Genomic DNA, 24,875 nt, shown 5'->3' on the forward strand with positions numbered 1-24,875 from the left:
AATAACTTCGTTTTAACAAATGAATTAGGTACATCTTTCTGAACTTTGTATTCAAAGCTCGGCATATTTCTGCCCATAGTTTCATACTAGCCAAAAAACTTACTCCCTTCATTTTTCCTCTTTTTATCTCTTCTGTCGATCTGCCATTGTTGCTTATGATCGCCCCTAGGTATTCATTTTGTAACATATTCTGATTTTGTCTTACCCATCCACCACTGTCCACCTTTTTTGAGAGTTTGCCCTCCTTTTACACGCAATAACTCAGGTTTTCTGCGGATTAATTTTTAGATTCCACTCTGTACAATAACTTACTACCCCATTACTACTATTTTGTACTTTGTCACGTGTTTCTTTATTTTTATTTTATTTATGACTACCGGGGTCTTGCCCATTCAGCCAAGAATATTGTTGTACACTGTCTGGTTTATGTAACATGGCCTAAATGGTCTCTCTCTCTCTCTCTCTCTCTCTCTCTCTCTCTCTCTCACACACACACACACACACACACACACAGTAGAAGGATGGTTCTTGAGACATGGCGAGGCTCCTTTCTCAAAGTCTTCCGAGTGGAAAATGTCAGACGTCTAATTTGAAACTGTATATCCGAAGGGATGATTTGAATCCCAGGAATGAATACTACTTCACCCGCCGCATGTCCAGTTTTGATGGTGGCTTCAATAATATTCGGCATCAGCTTCTTGTCTGATAGTCATGTCCCATAGATGAGACGATAAAAATAATTACTGAAAGCAGGTTTTTACCTGTATAAAGAATCGTTTAAGAATAAGCCTCTATTAACAATTTCAGATCAAATCACTTTATTTGCAAATGAGGTGTCTACCTCAGTGGCAAATGATTAAAAAAAAACCATTATTGATCACTAATTTGAAATTAAAAAGAAATGAAGACATTTTCCCAAAATACAGTGTTATACAATTTACACTAACAATTTTTCTGTTAAACACACGGCCTATCCTTAATAAATTTATATTATTTACAAAATTCTACTCATATGTTCTGTACATACACACATAACCAACTCTACGGTATGTAGAATCACTTCAATTAATACTATACAACTGCTATAAAATTTAAATTTACATTGGTTTTCTTTTTTCCTTTTTACTCGTTTTGGTTCCTAATATGCATAGCGACCTGCTGCATCTCAACCAGAGCCCTTTTGCCACCACTTTTCAGAGTTCCTGAAGGGCCTTCACAGCTACTGTAGCAGTCCCAGGGCCCTCGAAGTCCCCAGTGTACCGTACAGATCTCTGTTTGCCGTAGATTTGGCTGAGCATCGCATACGAACACACGTAAAAGCTACTTGTTAATGACTTTACAGCTTCATATCTTGGAGCAAGAATTGCTCTTTGACACAGCCATGCGTGAACATTTTAAGCGAATGACATGCATATCGGAGAAATATTAAGCCTCACCGTTACGTGCTACTCGATGTGTTTATTTACAGTGTCGTTGCAACTAAAAGATAAGTGAATGAAATTAATATCGGGTAAATATGAAATAAATAATTGAAAAGATAAAAAATACTAAAATAACGAAGGCTATGAAAAAATCAGCATGGGGTCTTAAAATGGCTCCTTAACTTTTGTTCGCTGCCTATCTTATGCACGTTGTCCAGCGACAGTGAATCTATGCATTTAATCATCGTTACCTTCGTTAGTTTAGTATTTTTTTATCGTTTCATCCGTTTTTTAATTTCATATTTACCCGATATTCATTTCATTCCCTTCACTTTCGGTTTCAACGACTCACATAGGTCTTAAGGCGATGATGGGAAAGTAGCTAGGAGTGGGAAGGAAACGGCCATGGTCTTAATTAAAGGTACATCCCCAGCATTTGCCTGGTGGAAAAAACGGAAACCACGGAAAACCATCTTCAGGATTGCCGACAGTGGATTCAAACCCACTGTCTCCCGAATGCAAACTGACAGCGACATGCTCCAAACCGCGCGGCCAACTCGTTCGGTGAGTAGAATTTTGTCGTTAAATAACACACTGTTGCAATTGGAAAAAATTCGTGCATAAAGGAGGAGAATAGAAGCACTTGAAATGTGGTTTTACAGAAGAATTCTAAAGGATATAGTTGGGTAGAGAGGATCACAAAGGAAGGAATATTGAATCGAGTTGGTGAAAGAACAATGTGACGAAATTTGACCAAAAGGAGAGTATTCACATGGGATACATGTTGAGACGTCCAGGACTTGTTCAGTTAGCGTTTGATGGAATAGTGTGTAGGCGGGGGTAGTAGGAACTGTAGGAGTCAACCAAGACAAGATTATGACAAACGTATATTTGTGAGTAGGTTATATAACAAAAAGTATTAGAACAGGGTAGCGTGGTAAACCGTATCAAACCAGTCTGAGCTGGTGAAACAAATAACAAGAAGTCGGCGATGATTGCGCAATTGAGTTTTAAAACATTTCAGGCAACGTGAATTGAAGTAATTTTGCTTGAAATAATGGCATGTATGTTTGTAATATCCCCTAATTATTTGACCTTCGAGTGAAGTTCTTGTATCTGATAAAATAACTCCACCCTTTGATCCCATTTAAGCTGAAGAGAGTGTGAACGTCGTGGCTTACTATTATCGATTGAAACACGCTTTCATTTTCCCAATTTACCTGCAAGCGGTTTACTTGGAAGGTCGTTATCAGACATGTGGGCGCTACCGCTGCCCTTAACTGGAGCGAGTCACGTTTGTAAGAATCGATATTTTGTTGCCCGGTTCTCCGTACGGACCATCGTTGTGGCAGGAGGAGCTGTGTTAGTGAGTGTGCAGTGATTAACGAAGCAAACTACAGCTACCAATTTCATTGCTGTTTTAAACAGTGAAATTATTTCCCACTCTTCACTATGTGATGTCCCCATTATTCATAGCAGCTCCCTCTGTGGACCAGTGATAGTGTCGGCCTCTTGATCCCAAGATACCGGGTTCAAACTCGACGGAGGTAGTCGGATGTTTGAAGGGTGGAAAATAGTCCACTCGGCGATGTTGGCATGTGAAAAATCTCTGGTGTCTTGGGCTGATGGTGAGACCAGGGTATTCGTTAGGGAGTTACCGTAAGCGAAAATACCCACTTAGCCGTTACATCTGGTACGTATATCCGAAAACCTGGATACCCGCTTATCTGTTGCACGTAGTGTCAGTCTTACCAGTTGATATGTTTCTTGCGTGTATTCCAGGCGAGGCATATGATTCCCCTTTCTTCCTGCGAGAGTGTTTCTCTGTTCCACCATCTTGGTCTCGCTAAACATAGCACATTGTAAAATAATAATAATACATGAAACAATTTACTTTTTGCCATTCAATTTCAAAAGGTCTGAAACTTGCAAAGAAAATGAAATTGCCGCAAAAAATCAAAAGGACATAAGTTTTATTTATTTATTTATTTACGAGTATTTATTTACATATGAACCGAGCTTTTCTAAAAACCCAAATTGAAGGTTAAATTTTTTATTGTTTGTTGCTTTGAAAATGTATGAATACAGCATATTTGTTCAAATAATTAGGACCGAGCTCGATAGCTGCAGTCGCTTAAGTGCGGCCAGTATCCAGTATTCGGGAGATAGTGGGTTCGAACCCCAGTGTCGGCAGCCCTGAAGATGGTTTTCCGTGGTTTCCCATTTTCACACCAGGCAAATGCTGGGGCTGTACCTTAATTAAGGCTACGGTCGCTTCCTAACCACTCCTAGCTCATTCCTACCCCACCGTCGCCATAAGACCTATCTGTGTCGCTGCGTCGTAAAGCAACTTGCAAAAAAAAAAAAAAAAAAAAAAAAAAAGAAAGAAAAACGCCTTTTCGATATATTTGTCCACTGGTTGGAATGTTGAAATATTGGCTCGTTACTTTGTTGTTAATGAAAATACCTAATGTATGGCAGTCATAAATAAATATAGGCCTAAATAATAATTTTTGAATAAACGAACTTACCTTGAAGACAAGAGGTTTGTTTTAGAACAATCTTTAGTTTTATATTTTTGAGTTAGCATGAAAGTTTTGAAATAACTGGTTTTTATTCATCCTCCTCATTATCATAAACCGAGCTCGATAGCTGCAGTCGCTTAAGTGTGGCCAGTATCCAGTATTCGGGAGAAAGTAGGTTCGAACCCCACTGTCGGCAGCCCTGAAAATGGTTTTCCGTGGTTTCCCATTTTCACACCAGGCAAATGCTGGGGCTGTACCTTAATTAAGGCCACGGCCGCTTCCTTCCCTCTCCTAGACCTTTCCTCTCCCATCGTCGCCATAAGACTTATCTGTGTTGGTGTAAAGCAAAATAAAAAAGGCATTATCATAATGCGCATTATAAATTTGTAAAATTTTAACGATGTAGTACTCTGGTGATACGAGAATCAGTTTTGGTGTGAACGGGTACCCGGATAATACGGGTGCTCAGGTAGCAGAGTTCAGGAGAGATCCATTTTCTGTTATCTGGTAGTGTAAAACGAAACATCGAAATTGAAAATTTTGGTTTTATTTTGCATATAAGAAAAGAAAATCTTCCTTCGTTCTGAGGATGTCCAGATGTCCTGAGAAATACCACGACGAAGTATATGATTTAGGGTGTCCATATGTCCTGAGAAATACCACAACGAAGCGTGTATGATTTAGGATGTCCATATATCCTGAAAAGTACCACGACGAAGTGTGTATGATTTAGGATGTCCTGAAAAGTACCACGACGAAGTGTGTATGATTTAGGATGTCCAGTTGTCCTGAGAAATACCACGAATAAGTGTGTATGATTTAGGATGCCCAGATGTCCTGAGAAATACTACGTTGAAGTGTGTATGGTTCAGGATGCCCAGATGTCCTGAGAAATACTACGTTGAAGTGTGTATGATTTAGGATGCCCAGATGTCCTGAGAAATACTACGTTGAAGTGTGTATGATTTAGGATGCCCAGATGTCCTGAGAAATACTACGTTGAAGTGTGTATGATTTAGGATGCCCAGATGTCCTGAGAAATACTACGTTGAAGTGTGTATAATTTAGGATGTCCAGATGTCGTGAGAAATACCACGACGAAGTGTGTATTATTTAGGATGTCCAGATGTCCTGAGAAATACCACGACGAAGTGTGTGTGATTCAGGATGTCCAGATGCCCTGAGAAATGCTACGACGAAGTCTGTATGATTTAGGATGCTGGTATGTTCTGAGAAATACGACAACCAGGTGTGTATAATTTCCTTCTCTATGGGGATTTTCTTTTACTTCATATTCCCTCTTGCTATCTGTTTTAATATAAAGCGGATTGAAGTCAATTTGCCAACTGTTATGACTTTGAATTGGTACTTTCAGAAAGCGAGTAAATAACATAACTACTCTCTCTCTCTCTCTCTCTCTCTCTCTCTCTCTCTCTGGACACCCACCTCATTTTGAGAAACGGCTACCCCGCAAGTAAATACGCATTCCACAGGCAATGTTAAATAATGGATTGTAACTTTTTTGTGCCATTGAACACACTTTCAAACACAAGAGAACAAAACAAGCAGAGTTTTTAACTGCTGTATTTCAAAATATGGTCTGTCACAACACAGTAACGTTAAACCACAAAGCCTGCTTGGGCTAAATTTAGAGCGCCCTTGTTACTTGACGATGTGCATTTAGAAGGCAGGGAATGTATTTGAATCGCTAGGAATATATTGCATGGAAGAAAAACCTAGTGGTTAATGGTGAAAGTTCGATTTTAATTATTTCGAAAGTCAATGTTATCACGTACAAGGCAAGAATCTTAGAAGCTGAACGAGATTGGGAGAACTTACGTCTGTGTTTCAGATGTATTTTTATTTTTAAAATCGGAATCTTTGTGGCATTTCATGTTACACGACAATCGACGTGTAATCGTTTGCGTGAATATAGGTCGCGCTTCCATGTCGCTGTAGAACGTTTTCTATTAAGCCTTAGCATTGATCTGTAATACTGGCTTTGTGTTGCAAAAATGTCCCTTCTTCTTGCTTCCTCAATTCCAAGATTGGTGGACAGCGATTCGTCTTCTTTAGTCCTCCCTTTCTTCGGCTAGTCGTTTCATTCCTACGTAAGATTTCGCATTCACATTTTCAGTGGTTTGATTAATGAACGGCTTTATTGGTCTGCCTCTTCTTCTTTTGCCCTCTACTGTCTCTTGCAAAACATTCTGCATAAAGGCGTTGTGCTTGTACTAGTGTCGAGTAAACAGATCACTTCGTTTCAAATGCTCCTTCAAAAGACTTCTTTTCTTCCGAATTTTAGTAAACCCACCCTCATTATTCGTTTTTAAGTCCGGGGTCCCCACAGCTCGAATGCCTGTAATCTTGTCTTTCACTTTTCGTCAGCAGTCCGGGTTTCCGAGCCATAAAGAACGACATACCAGACATAATTGTTTAAAATGTTATTTCACTTCTTTGTATAGGTTTTTAAATATAGCCTGTTTTGTTGTTGAATGCTTAGTTAGCTTGAGCAGTTCCGCTCTTCGTCCATCTGCAATAATTTTGCGACCTCGATATGGAAGAGTCTCCACTTGTAAGTGGAATGCCCCTAATTTTGATGTTAACGTCCAATAGTTGTTCATCACACTCCATTGCTTCTGTGAAAAAGTCGCGATTTTTTTTCCGGCGAAGATTAGCATTAGACTCAGTCAGAAGTTTTGTAGGAGAGAAGGGACCCTTCGGCAGTGGTGTGGTAGAACCTACTATCTATCTGTATAAACTGTCTTGTTGGTTGTGATTATTGTATTAAGGGGAAATACAACGTGCTAACCACCTCCACTTGCCGGTCCCACGGTGTAGAGGTAACGTGCCTGCCTCTTAACCGGAAGTCCTGGTTTCGATTCCCGGCCAGATTAGGGAATTTTACCTGATTCTGAGGGCTGGTTCGAGGTTTACGTGATTATAGTTGAGGAGTTATCTGACGATGACATAGCGGCCCCGCTCTAGAAAGCTTTCTTGCTGACCACACGACATCTCGTAATCTGCAGGCCTTCAGGCTGAGCAGCGGTCGCTTGGTAGGCCAAGACCGTTCGGGGAAAATCCGTCCCTTTTAAAAATTAGGATATCAGCAAAGAAAAGGGAAGGGCCACGAAGTATGTGAAGCAGGCTGGTATATTTGACTGTTGACATCGGGATCATAACCACGGGACCTCTAGAGACGTGGCATTTCACTTCATAAATTCCCACTTACATTAGCCGGGATTCGAACCGCAGCCGCCGTGATAAGCCAGTGACAAGGCCACTCGGCTACCTCGATCCCTCGGGGTCTCGAAGGGCTCGAAGACTTTCTACATCTCGCAAACCTAATACCATCGGGGTCGGAGACGAACAAGAGTTGACAAAGGGATGTCAGTAGGAAGCCGCTTGGTGCAAGTTAAGTGGAAGCAGGTACGGTAGCTCGTTAGTTTTAAAATGACAGCTGATGAACCTAGCCATGCAAGGCAAGCAGTATGACTGAGGAACCTGGACACGTGGCAATAAATTCTACCGGCCATCTGTCTGGGCAGCAGTGATGAGTTCGTGTTTGTATTGTAACAATATTTGGGAAAACACACAATGTTTTTGATTAAATAGTCGGTATAGGCAGGATTAGTTCACGAACAAAAATTATATTATTTGCCTGGCGCGTTTCCCCTCACCCTGGTGGGTTCGCGGGGTTCACATGTCGCATCAGTCCAGCTTTTTCGCCGATTGTCCTTCTTAACGCTTACCCTATGTAGAGGGATGCCTTAAACTCTAAAACGTGTTTCTGTGTGGGTTGATATTGCGGCCAGAGGAATTTACCAGACGTGGCTGAAATCCGTGGCCCTGGCATGTACCGAGCCAAAGGCGTACACAGTGGGGAGGTTAGAGGGGGGGGGGGAGGTTCAAAACCCTTCCGAAACTGAAGTGAACTTCAGAAATTTAAACTATATTTAGCTTACAAATAAATTAGAAATATTATAAAAACAAGCATTTGCAAAATAAATAATTGAATTTAACGTATAAAATCTGTCATCTTTAAATTTTACTCTATGAATGTAGTTACCGCATTTACTGAAAGATGACTGCTAATGTTTCTGCGGTGCGCTCGGTGCCAGGCAGATCCCTGGACAACAACCTCTGTCGGCATTGCCACGGAAAGAAAGAAACTCTTGGTCATGTCCTGGGATTCTGCACACGCGGGGAGCTCCTAAGAAACACGCGGCACCACCAGATCAGATCCTTCATTGCCGAAGAACTGAGAAAGAAGGGATTCAATGTACATGAGGAGGTACACGGACTGGCCATAAATGGTAGTTCGCAGAGAATTGACATCATAGCCTTCAAAGACAACAGCTCCCAAGGATTCATATTAGATCCGACTGTCAGGTTCGAGCACCATAGCGGTCAGCCAGAGGAGGTTAATCTAGAAAAGATTAACAAATACAAATCCACTATCCCTTACTACAAATCTAAATACCACCTTCAGGAAATTGAAATAATAGGGATAATGGTCGGAGCTCGCGGTACCATACCTCGTCACTTCGTTGCCACATGGAAGCTCTTCCAACTCCCAATGAAGCTCATCCCCGAAATCGCGACCCTCGTCCTCCGAGCCTCCATCAAGATCATAAGGTACCACCTCTACAGCTAGGTTTGAATTTTCTTTAATTAGATATGTACAGAAAATTAATATGTTCTTAGCGGCAGCCTGTAAATACAGGTGGTCTTTCCAAAATAAATGGAAATTATATGAATGGAAATATTAATTTTGATGAGATATAGCGATTGCTTGAGTTTTTTAATGTTCTCAATACATTTTGCACCATAAAAATCAATTTCAATAAACGTACAGAAATATTTTCATGTTTTCGAGAAGCTAAAATATATTTTTAATTAATCAAACGTCTAAATATTTTTAATACTTACATTGAAACGTATTGTTAACTCCATTTTTAAAAGAAACCTTTGTGTCGCACTGCACGCACGTGTTCCAGCGTGTTCTGCCCACCAGACAGCTACAAATTTACCTTTCTACATCACCTATTTAATTGTAAAAGGTATTGCTCTAAAAATATTTCAAACTCATCTTTCTGTAAAATCTATTTGAAAGTAAAAAATATTTGTTACTATAGTTTTCGTTTTTGGAATCCCCCCCCCCCCCAATCGTAACCCCCTCCCAAAAATTCCTGGATATGGCCTTGTGTCGAGCCTACAGCTTCCTGAACCTAAGATTGCTAAGCTGATCATCAGGGGTGGACGTTGTTGAAATGTCTTTTTCTTTTTAGTACGTTGCTCAGTAGTACAGAAATTTATTCGGCGGTATAACAAACGATAATAAGACGTTTTTATTTTACATTATTTTGCATTTTTTTGCCGTTTTGGGATGATTAGCCATGATTTCTTCTTTCAAGAAGCATTTTGAGAATTTTTAGATCATTTCAAAATGTTTTTAAAAAAATGTATGCATGTATTCTTTATTGTCAGACTGGAAGCAGAGACAAGGCTTTTTGCGGATGATGTTATTCTGTACAGAGTAATAAATAAGTTACAAGATTGTGAGCAACTGCAACATGACCTCCATAATGTTGTGAAATGGACAGTAGGCAATGGTTGTGAGTTTCACAAATAGGAAAAGTCCTCTCAGTTTTCATTACTGCGTTGATGGGGTGAAAGTTCCGTATGGGAATCATTGTAAGTACCTCGGGTGTTAATGTAATGAAAGATCTTCGTTGGGGTAATCACATAAATGGGATTGAAAATAAAGCTTACAGATCTCTGCACATGGTTATGAGGGTGTTTAGGGGTTGTAGTAAGGATGTAAAGGAGAGTGCATATAAATCTCTGTTAAGACCTCAAATAGAGTATGGTTCCAGTGTATGGGACCCTCACCAGGAATACTTGATTGAAGAACTGGAAAAAATCGAAATAATAGCAGCTCGATTTGTTCTGGGTGATTTCCGACAAAAGAGTAGCGTTACAAAAAATGTTGCAATGTTTTGGGCTGGGAAGACTTGGGAGAAATGAAGCGAGCTGCTCGACTAAGTGGTATGTTCCGAGCTGTCAGTGGAGAGCTGGCTTGGAATGACATTAGTAGACGAATACGATTTAGTGGTGTCGTCAAAAGTAGGAAATATCACAATATGAAGATAAAGTTGGAATTCAAGAGGACAAATTGCGGCAGATATTCATTTATAGGAAGGGGAGTTAGGGGTTGGAACAACCTACCAAGGGAGATGTTCGATAAATTTCCAGATTCTTTGCAGTCTTTTATGAAAAGGCTAGGAAAACTACAGATAGGGAATCTGCCACCTGGGCGACTGCCCTGAATGCAGATCAGTATTGATTGATTGATTGATTGATTGATTGATTGATTGATTGATTGATTGATTGATTGATTGATTGATTGATTGATTGATTGAAGTCCACAAGTACCGGACGAGTTGGCCGTGCGGTTAGGAGCGCGCAGCTGTGAGCGTGCATCCGGGAGATAGCGGGTTCGAACCCAACTGTCGGCAGCTCTGAAGATGGTTTTCCATGGTTTCCCATTTTCACACCAGGCCTACCTACATAAGACCTACCTGTGTCGGTGCGACGTACAGCAAATAGAAAAAAGTCCACAAGTGACAACGAAAAAAATTGTACATTTTCTTACACGTGGTTAAATTTGCTATATAACTTGTCTTTCATGACTAAGCAAACTGAACAGTAGTTGCTGGTGACTAAGAAAAGGTAGGGAAAGGATTTATACCTGTGATTCTTGTGTTTCCAAGATATGAGCAGGAACACAATACAGATATCTGATAATTTGGAGAAAGTATTTTCTAACGTGTCTCAAACATCAGTCCTCGAATCTTCCCCTACAGCCAGTCATTCAGCCCTGCGTACCACAAGAACGAATTGGAAACGACAGTAACATAACTTTCTGCTTCAGTAGAGAGAGAACTATGCTCCTCTGTGCAAGAAAATGGCAAAAGTGAAACCACCACAGTGTGCATTTTAAATTCAGTTAGTGAATGAATTTGGAAAAAATGTCGTGTTTACAAAAGATTGGGGCGTGTTTTATTTTTTATATGTGTAGTATTACCGTGAATGTGGAAAGAAGTTTATTGTATAACAGCACATTAATCGAGATAAACATCTGAAAGCTGCAACGAGTGCGGAGAACAACAAATGCAACATGCAACATGCAACATGCAACATGCAGAAAATCATTATGTACCCTATATATTTATATATACTTTCGACTAAATTATGAGATAATTATTTCTGTAAAAATAAAAGCTGTGCAATGAATAGAGCAGTGATATATTTCTTATAAAGCCATTGTTACACAGACTCAAGAATTCAGTTCAGTAAAGTTTTAAAGTCATTTTGAAGTTATTTTATAGCATTTTTTCAAATATTTGAGGGAATTTTATTGACCATGTTCTGTGATCTTTTAGGTCATCGACATCTGCTCCCTAATGATCATTCATTCGTGGACCCGAATTACGAAAGAAAGAAAGAAAGAAAGAAAGAAAGAAAGAAAGAAAGAAAGAAAGAGAAAAATGCATTCAGCTTAAAATTCAGTTGTGTCCAGTTCGTTTTAATAATTCGATAACGCAGCTGTTTAGTGATTCAGTTGGCTTCCATATCATTCAGTTAATTCCTAACCATGGGATCAGTTTCTGTCAAGGTAATGAAACAAAGGAGTCCTTGTGGACCCACATGCATCTGACAGGAAGGTCCCTTTGGACCGTGAGATAGAATTATGAACAGGTGTTCACCTACATCCATGTATTTGGATCAATGTGTATAATACTGTTGGGAGGAGCATTACTAGGAGTATCTTCTGAGATAAAAATTGTAGCTTGCATTAGTTGTGCCACTCGTTCAGCGATATGATATCCAAAACGGAATGTTTAATGGATGTAAAAGACTTATTTTTAGTTCTATACATTTTAATCGGAATTAGAAAAATGTTTTTGAACCCTTTCGTTTGGAGCGTGGCATTGTAACGAAATGAAACATGAACGATAACTCGCTCAGAAAGAAAGAGAATAGAAGCTTTTGAAATGTGGTATTATAGAAGAATTCTGAAGGTGAGATGGATAGATCGAATCACGAATGTAGAGATACTGAATCGGATTGGTGAGAGGAGATCGTTGTAGCCAAATTTGATGAGAAGAAGAGATAGAATAATTCGACACATCTTAAGACACCCAGGATTTGTGCAGTTGATTTTTGAGGGAAGTGTAGGGGGTAAGAACGGTAGGGGTAGACCAAGGTATGAATATGACAAGCAGATTAGAACAGATGTAGAATGCAGCAGTTATGTAGAAATGAGAAGGTTAGCACAGGATAGGGTGGCTTGGAGAGCTACATTAAACCAGCCTATGGACTGATGACTCAAACAACACATTTTAATCTCTATATGCAAAATAAATAAATAAGTAAAATTAGCTCTGTGTGTCTGCCTTCCGAAACATCAAGTCTAAACCGTGGACCAGAATTTCATAAAATATTGCTAAAACATTCTCAGACGGAACATGCTACGGCTATGGAGCTGAGCTCAGCATTCGGGAGACGATTGGGTTCGAACCCCACCATCGGCAGTTTTGAGAATGGTTTTCTGTGGTTTCCCATTTTTACTTCCAGGCAAATGTCGGTATAGTTCCTGTTCATAGGCCACAGCCGTTTTCTCTCACTATCATTCATTTAATCTTCATTACCGCCTCAACTGAGGTTGGCAACAACAAGAGCATCCGACTGTGAAAATACGTCATGTCATTTCATCTCAACTCAATTCCGATCCTGTATCAATGAAGGGGACTAAGGGTTAGACGTCCATGCATCATTTTACGTGGTCCCCCATTTCTCCTTTTATCCATTCAATCATGCTGGTTATAAATACGATTCGGATTTTAAGGAAAAGTCATATTTCTTTCTTGCGCTAATTTTACCCAAAATCTGAAATATAACTCTGATTGATAAGTCCTTGATCCCGTTTAAAGCAAGTTTTTGTTGCTTATAAATGCATATTTGTTTTTATTGATGTTTAGTTGATTTTCTTTGGACCATTTCGTTAGCCTTTCCAATGATTCTTACAGTTTATCTTGGTTCTGAGAAAATATCATCATGCCATCTGCATAAATTAATAACTTGACTTGGTCTGTGACACAGGCTTTCACTACATCACAGGTTCCCATATTGAATAATAGTGGACTGAGGGGGGCACCTTGGAGTACTCCTACAGTCTTCAGAATAGGTTTCGAAGTTGACAAGTTATCGTATATACATACATAATTCTCTGATAAGATATTTCTAAGTAGTCATACGATGTAATGGTATCCGATGATGTTTTCTATTTTATTCAATATGATGCTCCTACTGAGTCAAACGCTTTTGTGAAGTTCATAAATATAGCATACAGCTTCCTCTTTGGTACTCTGAGGGCTCCTTCAATCTCGTCTGGGAGACGTTTTACTGCTTGGAGAGTTGATCGTCCACTTCGAAACCCAAATTGTTCATCTGGGATGTAATGTTCCACTAGTTTTTCTAATATTTTTGATACTAGCTGCAGTAAAAGTTTAAATAAAGTGTTTTCTGATGCAATTCCTCGATATGAGTTTGTATAATTTACACCACCCTTCCCTTTATAGAGGATTTTGAAAATGGAATGTCTCCATGTCCATGACTTTATTTAAGATAAAAATAACTCCTGTGTTTACTTATGGACTAGAACTCATCTGGGAATATCTCAGTAAACAGGACTTGAAGTAACGAGAGAAGGTCAAGCCAACTTACTTGAAATGAGTGTTGGATGTGTCCAAATTCGCTCCGTCACGTTTGATACATGAAATGGCAAAAGAGACGTTCTTTATAGAGAACCTATGAACTAAACTAACGTTGCCCTGTACAACGGATTATGGGGAACTCTTGAATGAAATGAAGTGGAAGAAATACGAAATTTGGAACGACTTTTATGTCATCATTTAGACTTTCACGGCCCGTGTAACTATTCATAAGTTATATTTTTGGGCTTATGCCGTGTACATCATTGTAAACACACTCAACGTTTCAAAAGGAACCTTGCCTTTCTTCATCAGGAGACCGATCGAAAAATATCCTCCCCATAGAGTTTTCTAATATTATCATTTAGACTTTCACGGCCCGTGTAACTATTCATAAGTTATATTTTTGGGCTTATGCCGTGTAGATAATTGTAAACACACTCAACGTTTCAAAAGGAACCTTGCCTTTCTTCATCAGGAGACCGATCGAAAAATATCCTCCCCATAGAGTTTTCTAATATTATCATTTAGACTTTCACGGCCCGTGTAACTATTCATAAGTTATATTTTTGGGCTTATGCCGTGTAGATAATTGTAAACACACTCAACGTTTCAAAAGGAACCTGATGCTATAACGACAGAGTGGACATACAGTGGATACAAACTGAGGCATTCCGTAACTCGTTTTACCATACATTAATTTCATCACAAGGTTTGTCAACTAAACAAGTATCATGTACCGGATTCACAGTGTATATGTACGTGGTATCATCGGCAGTGTGACAGATACCATGCCCTTAGATGCAAGAAATTGAAGTTTTCTCTGATTGAACTAACCAAAGATCAAATATGTGTGCATGTATCTATGCATATGTATAGTTCATTGTGTCACAAAACACTTTGTGTATAGGGCCATTGGCTGCAATAAGACTTTAATAATAAATTAATATTTCGGCCATTTTTATTGTTTTGGTCATATTTAGCTCATTTTAGTGATAAAAGATCATATTTTGGTTATATTTTGAGTTTGTTTAAATTGACGAGTCGCTTTTAACACGGTACATGTTACCTGCTTCGAGTTTCGAACACATGACTTCCATATACTGTAATAGATGTATTTTTCTTTCTTTTCTGGAAACAGATAAGCGGCAGGTTTACAAGACATGATTCCGAGAAAGAGATGATGTACGAACGTACGCCGATAGATACAAAAATGAATGCTAATACTTCGGTTTTTTTTTAAGGAAATATAAAGTTTTAGCGTACCTACTAAACCTCTGTCAGTCCGCATGATTTAATGTGTCTGCTCTATTATCGCTAATCACTGTTTGGCACGTATAATGTTAGTAATAATCTGATACTTGCTACCCATCCCTAAAACGCTGAAGTCATATTTCACCCTTTTTAGGTCATATTTTGCTAGTTTCTAGGGAATACTTGCTTATATTTTTTATGTTATAAATATTCTTTTTATGTGGAATTCTTTATTAGAGTGTACGTTGCCGTATTTTAAGTCCCAATTTCTTCTTTGTTTCAGACTGAAAAATGTCGTCCGTGAAGGTGGCGGTGAGGGTGCGGCCCTTCAACAACCGCGAAATCTCCCGCGATTGCAAATGTATAATAGAGATGCAGGCAAACACCACATGTGAGTATAACTTATCTTCTCTATACATACCGCTCACTAGAGCCGTGCAGTAACCGCGTCGGAGCTCATTCCATTGGATTATACTAGTTTGATCAGAAAACGAACGGACATTCGTAGATGAATGAGTCTGGACAGGTTTGAGCCAGACTCATTGCTGCCCGGTTAAAGTGGGCGATATGTCAATAGTGAGGGGTGTGTGTGAACGAACCTAAAACCTCGGTAACTCCACTCAGTTGTTCACTCACTCAGTGGGTGATCAAACTAGGAGTTGTTGCCTTGTTTCTGCTTCTCTGCTTGTTGCAACAGCGCTCCAATGTGTGAGGCGCTAGAACTTCAGAGTGTCCGAGCTGCTCGATCTAGAGATGGGCTGCGAACGGAGTCGCGACTCCGAGGCGACAAACAGAGCCATCGCGCGAATATATGAGAAAATAGTACGCCACCAACATGCGGAGGCCACAGCTATGGGGTCACCGATGTCGTTCAAATTTTAGGAGGTCGATCCTCGTTAAAAATAAACAGATGTAGTATGTGTTGGAACATATTTGCCATTGACTCTTATTTAACAAGAAACACCCTCAAATATAACAGTCTTTATATGTGCTGGCATCACAGTTGGTTAAAGTTCCGGATCGTCACGCGGGTACCTCGAGTTCCAGGCGGGCGAGCGCCATGTTGACTGTGAAATGTGTTCATAAGCTGTGGTTTGTCCGATCTTCGCTTTTCCTTTTCTTTCATAACCATTGATAAGAGATGGATTTACAGCAAAAATCAGTAAAAAGAAAAACTGAAGTAAACAAAAATTAGGTCCTTATGAACTTCAGACACGAGATGCTTGCGTGGAATTCGGGAATGCTAACCGGTAGAGGTGCCGGCAGCCAAAATTAAAGGGACATTTTCTCGTTAAATAAAGGCCAATCGCAGAAACCCTTGGAGACCTATCTCCTTATCTAGGCTAGTTTATTTCCGTCCCGTGCAAAGGGAGACGGAAATTCCCGATGTGTTCCGTTACGCGACGAATGTCAGATATTAAGAAAGTATGTGGAGATGTAAGTGCTTGCGATATTATTTTCTTTCTTTTTCTGTTATGGCAATACGAGAATACATATCCCTCCTAGGACTGAGAAGGAAACGAGTATGGCCTTAATTGAACTACAGCCCCAGCGAATATCTAGCATGGAAATGGAAAACTACGGAAAGCCATCTGCAACGCAACCGGCAGTGGGGCTCGAACCCACTACATCCCAAATGCAAGCTCACGCTGAAATGACGCGCTAAGCGCTCGGAGTCGACTCTTCGCATGCGAACTGAATCTCCTTTTGGAGTCGAAAAAGTCGACTTTCACGACTCCGATGTTCATTCGCGCACATCTCTACTCGATCTGCTCAGACTAGTTTCTGTTCATCATGATCAGACAGTATGAACAGTTCGGTAGACGCGTCTGTTCAGTGAAGACGAGCTTGTTTATTTCACACACTCGTCGGCCAAAGTGCTCCAGCAGGAAGCGTTGAAATATTGAGTGAGACCCATCTCTTATAAATGAACTTAATCGAGTCTACACGTTATTTTGCATTCTCGTACTGCTCACCCTACTCTGCATTGAATTTTGTTACTTAATTTTTCTAAAACTACTCTCCTTCATCCTCGGCGTTAAAATAAATCTTAGGTTTCTCTTACCGTATGTCTTCTCTTCCTTGTTGGTATAGTCTACGTTTCTGAAATGGTAAAATAATATTGTAATCTCCTAGATGTTTAGTTTTATTTCTTTTATGCTCAGTAAGAAAATGCATCTTACATTATTTTATGTATTCTTTTTATTAGATTTTGTATATTAATTGATACATTTAAGTTAAAGCGGCAGTTACAACCAAGGGGCCTCTGGTCCTACTTGTAATTAGCTTTAAATAAATATATATCTATGTCCTTTTTCAGTTAAATTTTGTCACTTAAATTACGTTAAAATCACACTCATTTTTCAAAATTTTCACTTTAATTATGTTGAAATAATACGCACCTTTGCCAGTTGATTTTTGTCGCTTAAATTATAAAATATGTTGAAAAGCGCCTTTTTATTTCCTTTTAAATATTGTCACTTAAATTACCTTCTCAGTTGAATTTTTCCATTTAAACTACTCTGAAAAAGTGCTCCTTTCGCAGCTGAATCTTGTCTCTTAGATTTGGGGTGTGTTTTCGATGACGCACTTTATGATCTACCTACAAACGCAAAAAATTAGTTTACCATTCTGCTGTGCGCCCTCCGTTGCACTTCAGCTTTTCCGATTACCCTATTTCGCCTTTGTTTGGCTCACGTTTCCTTCCAGGTTGTTTATTTATGATAGTTAAAATATAACTTGTCACGAGATTGGTTAGCACCGCATGCGGCCACTGCAGCATGAGTGATATGCGTCGGTAATTCCAGTGAAGTCTATTACTCGTACGTTAATCGATCTCTGTATAGTAGTTTCCAAGCAGGAAGCTGTTCTAGTCACAGTCAGTGGCATACGGATAGTAGCACAAGGTCGCCGGCTCGCTCCACTTTGAGAACGAACAATAGCCGCACTGGCAAACATACCGCAGGCATAACACCTTTTCTAATATTGTCAGTACTCTAAGATACAAGAATATTTTAAGATACTGAGCAGTTTGGTGGGGCGGTACGGACCATGTAGCTGTTAGCTTGCGTTCGGGAGATGGTGGATTCTAACTCCACTGTCGGCAGCTCTGAGTATATTTTCCACGGTTTCCCCATTTTCAAAACAGGTAAATGTTCAGGTTTTACCTTAACCCCACAGTTGCTTCCTTTCCAGTCCTAGCCATGTCTATCCCATTGTCGCCATAAGACCTGAGTCGGTACGACGTAAAACCAACTGCAATATTATGTAAACTCTATTTTAGTCTGTTGCTGTACCTGATACTTTACAATAACTGCGACAGACTACTCTGCTTTACCATTGTCACTATCGTAATCGTCGTCAGCACTTTGCAGAATTCTTCACTGTCCTCATCGCCTGAATCTTTGTAAATTCGCAATGATCTTCTTCCACAGCTTTTCCTACGCGCTGGCGAGGTTGCGGAGTGGGAACTGAGTCGCTCATGTGGGTTTGATAGTATTTTACGGCGGGATGCCCTTCCTAACGCGAACCCTATGTGGAGGGATGATTTACATATCATTATAAACAAAACAAAAACTATTTAGTAATATTTTTTCATCACGTCGGTTTTTTATAACGCCCTCTTGCTGTGGATTTTTAGTGTGTCATAAGTAGATTTTGTATGTCATGTTGTTAATTTTTTAGTTAACATGTTGAAAGATTTTTTTCGGGCCGCTACATCTACATCTAAGACTACATCAGCTCAATAGGATTGTTCTGGCTGTGATAAAGGGTACGGTCGTAAATTAAATGCCAGCATTCGTTTTGTGGGTTGATCTTCATAGCAAATTTTGGGCTGTTGTTTGGAGAGAAAAAGTGTCGTAAAAGTTTGTTCCAGTTGTCGAAACTTGGATACGCTTTTGTTGAAACTATTCATCAGTGACATATTTTCCTCTGAATATATTTCAAATTCTGGTGATCAAGTGGCGTTGTCCATCATTACTATGCTTCCCTTAATGATCCAGGAATTCATTTCAAACAGCAGCCCTTAAATATCGCAGCTGTCTTTTCCTCATGAAAACAAGACGAGTAAGCTCTTCCACGTGCTAGTAAACCTACCAACAATTCTGGCCACCTTTCTAATCGCGTGAATCTGTTTACAAGAGGTTTGTGTATTTGAGCACTTTCAGATTCTGAGCTGGGATCGAACCCGCTATCTCTGTGAGCATCCGGGAGATAGTAGGTTCGAATCCCACTATCGGCAGCCCTGAAAGTGGTTTTCCGTGGTTTCCCATTTTCACACCAGGCAAATGCTGGGGCTGTACCTTAATTAAGGGCACGGCCGCTTCCTTCCAACTCCTAGGCCTTTCCTATCCCATCGTCGCCATAAGACCTATCTGTGTCGGCGCGACGTAAAGCCCCCAGCAAAAAAAAAAAAAAAAAACCGCTATCTTGACCTCAGAAAGTCAGGGCTCTATCGTATTGAGCTGCTCAGTTGGCAGGAAACTTATTTGAAATCAAGCTAGGAATGCTATCAAGTCCTGATGCCAGTATATCACCACGGTAATATTTATTCCGATATTTTTTAAAATCACTTACCAAGGAGTGGAGGCTTCGAATCTTCAGCATACTGCCGTAGGTCAAACTGAACTTTCTCTGATGTCTTTGGAGGGTGATTGGGGATTTAAATGAGGCTATGGAGTGGGTATGTGGGAAACTGGGAGTGGAATTTCTAGATCCTAATGGGTGGGTAGGAGATAGGGATCTGCGCTCAGATGGCCTTCATTTAAACCGCAGTGGTTCGTATAAGTTAGGAAATTTGTTTGGAAGGGTAATAGGGAGGTACATTCAGGGAAACGGGATGGCCTAGGGAGCGGTGATAAGGGAACAGGGAACTGGAAATCAAGTAGGGATGACATAAAATTGTTAGAGTTGAACTGTAGAAGTATTGTAAGGAAAGGAATAGAATTAAGTAATTTAATAGATATATATTTACCAGATATTGTAATAGGAGTTGAATCATGGCTGAGAAATGATATAATGGATGCAGAAATTTTCTCACGGCACTGGAGTGTGTATCGTAGAGATAGGATAGGAAAGGTGGGAGGGGAGGTGTTCATTCTGGTGAAAGAAGAATTTGTAAGCTACGAAAAAGTTAAAGATGAGACACATGAAATTCTAGGTGTAAGGCTCATTTCTAAAGATAATAGGCAACTTGATATATTTGGAGTGTACAGATCGGGAAAGGGTAGCACTGACGCGGATTCGGAATTATTTGATAGGATAGTCAGCTATGTGGGAAACGACATGGAAAGAAATGTGATTGTAGCGGGTGATCTGAATTTGCCAGATGTCAATTGGGAAGGAAATGCGAACGACAGGAAGCATGACCAACAAATGGCAAATAAGTTAATATGGGAAGGACAGCTGATTCAGAAAGTGATGGAACCAACCAGAGGGAAAAATATTCTGGATGTCGTGCTGATAAAACCAGATGAGCTCTATTGGGAAACTGAAGTAATAGATGGTATTAGTGATCATGAAGCTGTTTTTGTGGTAGTTAAAAATAAATGTGATAGAAAGGAAGGTCTTAAAAGTAGGACTGTTAGGCAGTACCATATGGCTGATAAAGCAGGCATGAGGCAGTTTCTAAAAAGTAATTATGATCGGTGGAAAACGGTAAATAAAAATGTAAACAGACTCTGGGATGGGTTTAAATAAATTGTTGAGGAATGCGAAAACAGGTTTGTACCTTTAAGGGTGGTAAGGAATGGTAAAGACCCACCTTATTATAATAGAGAAATAAAGAGACTAAGAAGGAGGTGCAGACTGGAAAGAAATAGAGTAGAAATGGCTGTGGAAGTAAGGAGAAATTGAAGGAACTTACTAGAAAATTGAATCTAGCAAAGAAGGCAGCTAAGGATAACATGATGGCAAGCATAATTGGCAGTCATACGAATTTTAGTGAAAAATGGAAGGGTATGTATAGGTATTTTAAAGCAGAAACAGGTTCCAAGAAGGACATTCCAGGAATAATTAATGAACAAGGGGAGTGTGTATGTGAGGATCTTCAAAAGGCAGAAGTATTCAGTCAGCAGTATGTAAAGATTGTTGGTTACAAGGAAAATGTAGAGATAGAGGAGGAGACTAAAGCCAAAAAAGTAATAAAATTTACATATGATAACAATGACATTTACAATAAGATACAAAAGTTGAAAACTAGAAAAACGGCTGGAATTGATCAGATTTCTGGGGATATACTAAAGACAATGGGTTGGGATATAGTACCATATCTGAAGTACTTATTTGATTATTTTTTGGTCGGAGGAGCTATACCAGATGAATGGAGAGTTGCTATAGTAGCCCCTGTGTATAAAGGAAAGGGTGATAGACATAAAGCTGAAAATTACAGGCCAGTAAGTTTGACATGCATTGTATGTAAGCTTTGGGAAGGCATTCTTTCTGATTATATTAGACATGTTTGCGAAATTAATAAGTGGTTCGATAGAAGGCAATTCGGTTTTAGGAAAGGTTATTCCACTGAAGCTCAACTTGTAGGATTCCAGCAAGATATAGCAAATATCTTGGATTCTGGAGGTCAAATGGACTGTATCGCGATTGACCTGTCTAAAGCATTTGATAGGGTGGATCATGGGAGACTACTTGCAAAAATGAGTGCAATTGGACTAGACAAAAGAGTGACTGAATGGGTTGCTATATTTCTAGAAAATAGATCTCAGAGAATTAGGGCAGGTGAAGCTTTATCTGACCCTGTAATAATTAAGAGGGGAATTCCTCAAGGCAGTATTATCGGACCTTTATGTTTTCTTATATATATAAATGGTATAAGTAAAGGAGTGGAATCGTAGGTAAGGCTTTTTGCGGATGATGTTATTCTCTATAGAGTGATAAATAAGTTACAAGATTGTGAGCAACTGCAACGTGACCTCGAAAATGTTGTGAGATGGACAGCAGGCAATGGTATGATGATAAACGGGGTTAAAAGTCAGGTTGTGAGTTTCAAAAATAGGAAAAGTCCTCTCAGTTTTAATTACTGCGTTGATGGGGTGAAAGTTCCTTTTGGGGATCATTGTAAGTATCTAGGTGTTAATATAAGGAAAGATCTTCATTGGGGTAATCACATAAATGGAATTGTAAATAAAGGGTACAGATCTCTGCACATGGTCATGAGGGTGTTTAGGGGTTGTAGTAAGGATGTAAAGGAGAGGGCATATAAGTCTCTGGTAAGACCCCAACTAGAGTATGGTTCCAGTGTATGGGACCCTCACCAGGATTACCTGATTCAAGAACTGGAAAAAATCCAAAGAAAAGCAGCTCGATTTGTTCTGGGTGATTTCCGACAAAAGAGTAGCGTTACAAAAATGTTGCAATGTTTGGGTTGGGAAGAATTGAGAGAAAGAAGAAGAGCTGCTCGATTAAGTGGTATGTTCCGAGCTGTCAGCGGAGAGTTGGCGTGGAATGACATTAGTAGACGAATAGGTTTGAATGGCGTTTATACAAGTAGGAAAGATCACAATATGAAGATAAAGTTGGAATTCAAGAGGACAAACTGGGGCAAATATTCATTTATAGGAAGGGGAGTTAGGGATTGGAATAACTTACCAAGGGAGACGTTCAATAAATTTCCAATTTCTTTGAAATCATTTAGGAAAAGGCTAGGAAAGAAACAGATAGGGAATCTGCCACCTAGGCGACTGCCCTAAATGCAGATCAGTATTGATTGATTGATGCATAATTGTACTTACAATGTCCTTTTCAACTCATTTCTGAATGTTATTCCACTCTTCTCAATACTGGCTCTTCCACAGATATCGTGCGAACTCAGAAATGTGTGCCGCAACCTGGATTTTCATGTACAGAAAAAGAGGAAGGCCAAGAAAGAATATTATAAATGGGCTTCTAATAAGAATGGAATATAATACCTACTCTCATGATTTGCTTAGTATATCTTCACATTTCTAACATTGCTTTTACATTCATAATACGTACAGAGGCGGACAGAAGTATTCAAATACAACATTGTGCTACTACAAGAGTATATTTAATGACAAAAACATAGACAATAGATATAAAAATTCCTCTTCTACGGTTTGTAATACATCGTACCTTCATGTTAATGTCACATATATGCACGTAAGTTACACACATACATATTCGTGCTGAAAAAGTTTCTCCCAACATTGGGACATAAGTATTCATATACACAAAATACAGCACTCTAGTACTTCGTAGTCACCGGGCGAGTTGGCCGTGCGCGTAGAGGCGCGCGGCTGTGAGCTTGCATCCGGGAGATAGTAGGTTCGAATCCCACTATCGGCAGCCCTGAAGATGGTTTTTCGTGGTTTCCCATTTTCACACCAGGCAAATGCTGGGGCTGTACCTTAATTAAGGCCACGACCGCTTCCTTCCAACTCCTAGGCCTTTCCTATCCTATCGTCGCCATAAGACCTATCTGTGTCGGTGCGACGTAAAGCCCCTAGCAAAAAAAAAGTACTTGGTAGTCATGCATTTACGTTGAATCACTGCTGCCAAATGCCTTAGCATTGAATGTACGTACTTGCTAATTATGTCTGCAGCAATTTTGCTCCATTCCTGCAGAATAATTTCGTTCAGTGTCGTCTTGCTGGTGATGTGATGTTTCCTGGTCCTATCTTCCAATACCTCCCAAATGTTCTCGATCAGGTTCAAGTCGGGTGATTTGGTGGTGTTTTGAGAGTATGGGGTGTGTTGTAGATGATCCATAATCTAGCAACTTTGGAGGTATGCTTCGGATCGTCATCTTGTTGGAAATAAAAATTATTTCCATGATTTAGTTTTTGAGCGCTTTTCTTCAGATGTTCTTGTAGTATGTTCTTATCATACTTGTTCATGTTTCCCTCAATGAAAGCTAGCTCACCCACACCACTTGACGCCATACATCCCCATACCATCACGCTGCCGCCCCCATGCTTGACCGTAGCTTCCATATGTTGAGGGTCCCACTCAGTACTTTTGTCCCCCCACCTTTAATCGGCCATCACTTCGGTATATATTGAACTTGTTTTCATCCAATCATAACACACGATCCCAGAATGCATTATCCTGCGATACATATTCATTAGCGAATTCCAAACGCTTTCTCTGGTTTACTTTACTGACATACAATTTACGTCGTGGTGTTCTGGATTGGTATCCGGCACTGTTCATAACCCTACGGACTGTTCTTTCATGAACTACTTTTCCAAGATGTTCCTCTAGATGTGCTCTAATTTCTGTTGCTGTTAGCCTGGGATTTTCCTTCACTATTTTAAGCACCAATCTTTTATCTCGAGACGTATGTTTTGTCGGAGCACCTCTCCTAGGCTGGTTAACAACGGTATTCCTCGTCTTATAACGTTGGATGACACACCACTCAGTGAACGGTATTTCTGCGTATAGCTTCTCCAATTTCTTTACATTTCTTCTTTTGTTCATGCAGACGCAAAATGATATTTCTCTCCTCTAGAGTTATCTCCTTTCCTTTTCGCCCCATTTCGACTATGATCACTCATATTCAATGTTGCTTGTGTACTGTATGGCTGGAGAGGTGACTGAGGTGTTCTGAAGTTACAAATGTCCATATTGCCATCATTTAATGGGTTGTACTGCTCGCTCATACAGCGCGTTTGAATACTTGTCATCAGGTTACGGAATGTTGTTGAAGGAAATTGCATGTTACAGAACACACACGTATTCTCATCGTTTGTATACTGTGTCTGTGTTTGTAACACATGATAATGCATCGGTGAAGTCATGGCATAATAGATAATTCAGAATTCTGTTTCGATTATTTCCACAATATAGCTGCACATTCCTACATTTGAATACTTCTGCCCGCCTCTGTATATCAATACACGCACTGAAAAAGAAAGTTAAGC

At 39.7% G+C, this 24,875-nt stretch overlaps 1 protein-coding gene across 1 annotated transcript in view; it reads left to right on the plus strand.

Annotated features, from left to right (window-relative positions):
* Positions 1-24,875, plus strand: part of unc-104 (kinesin family member unc-104) — an 871,528-nt gene that overhangs the window by 378,964 nt on the left and 467,689 nt on the right. Inside the window, exon 2 of the mRNA XM_067138474.2 lies at positions 15,263-15,370. Coding sequence (XP_066994575.1) covers positions 15,271-15,370 — 100 coding nt within the window. The 5' untranslated portion in view covers positions 15,263-15,270. The remainder of the gene's footprint in view (positions 1-15,262; positions 15,371-24,875) is intronic.

The sequence above is a fragment of the Anabrus simplex genome, chromosome 1 (assembly GCF_040414725.1).
Source record: "Anabrus simplex isolate iqAnaSimp1 chromosome 1, ASM4041472v1, whole genome shotgun sequence".
NCBI classification, from domain to species: Eukaryota; Metazoa; Arthropoda; class Insecta; order Orthoptera; family Tettigoniidae; genus Anabrus; species Anabrus simplex.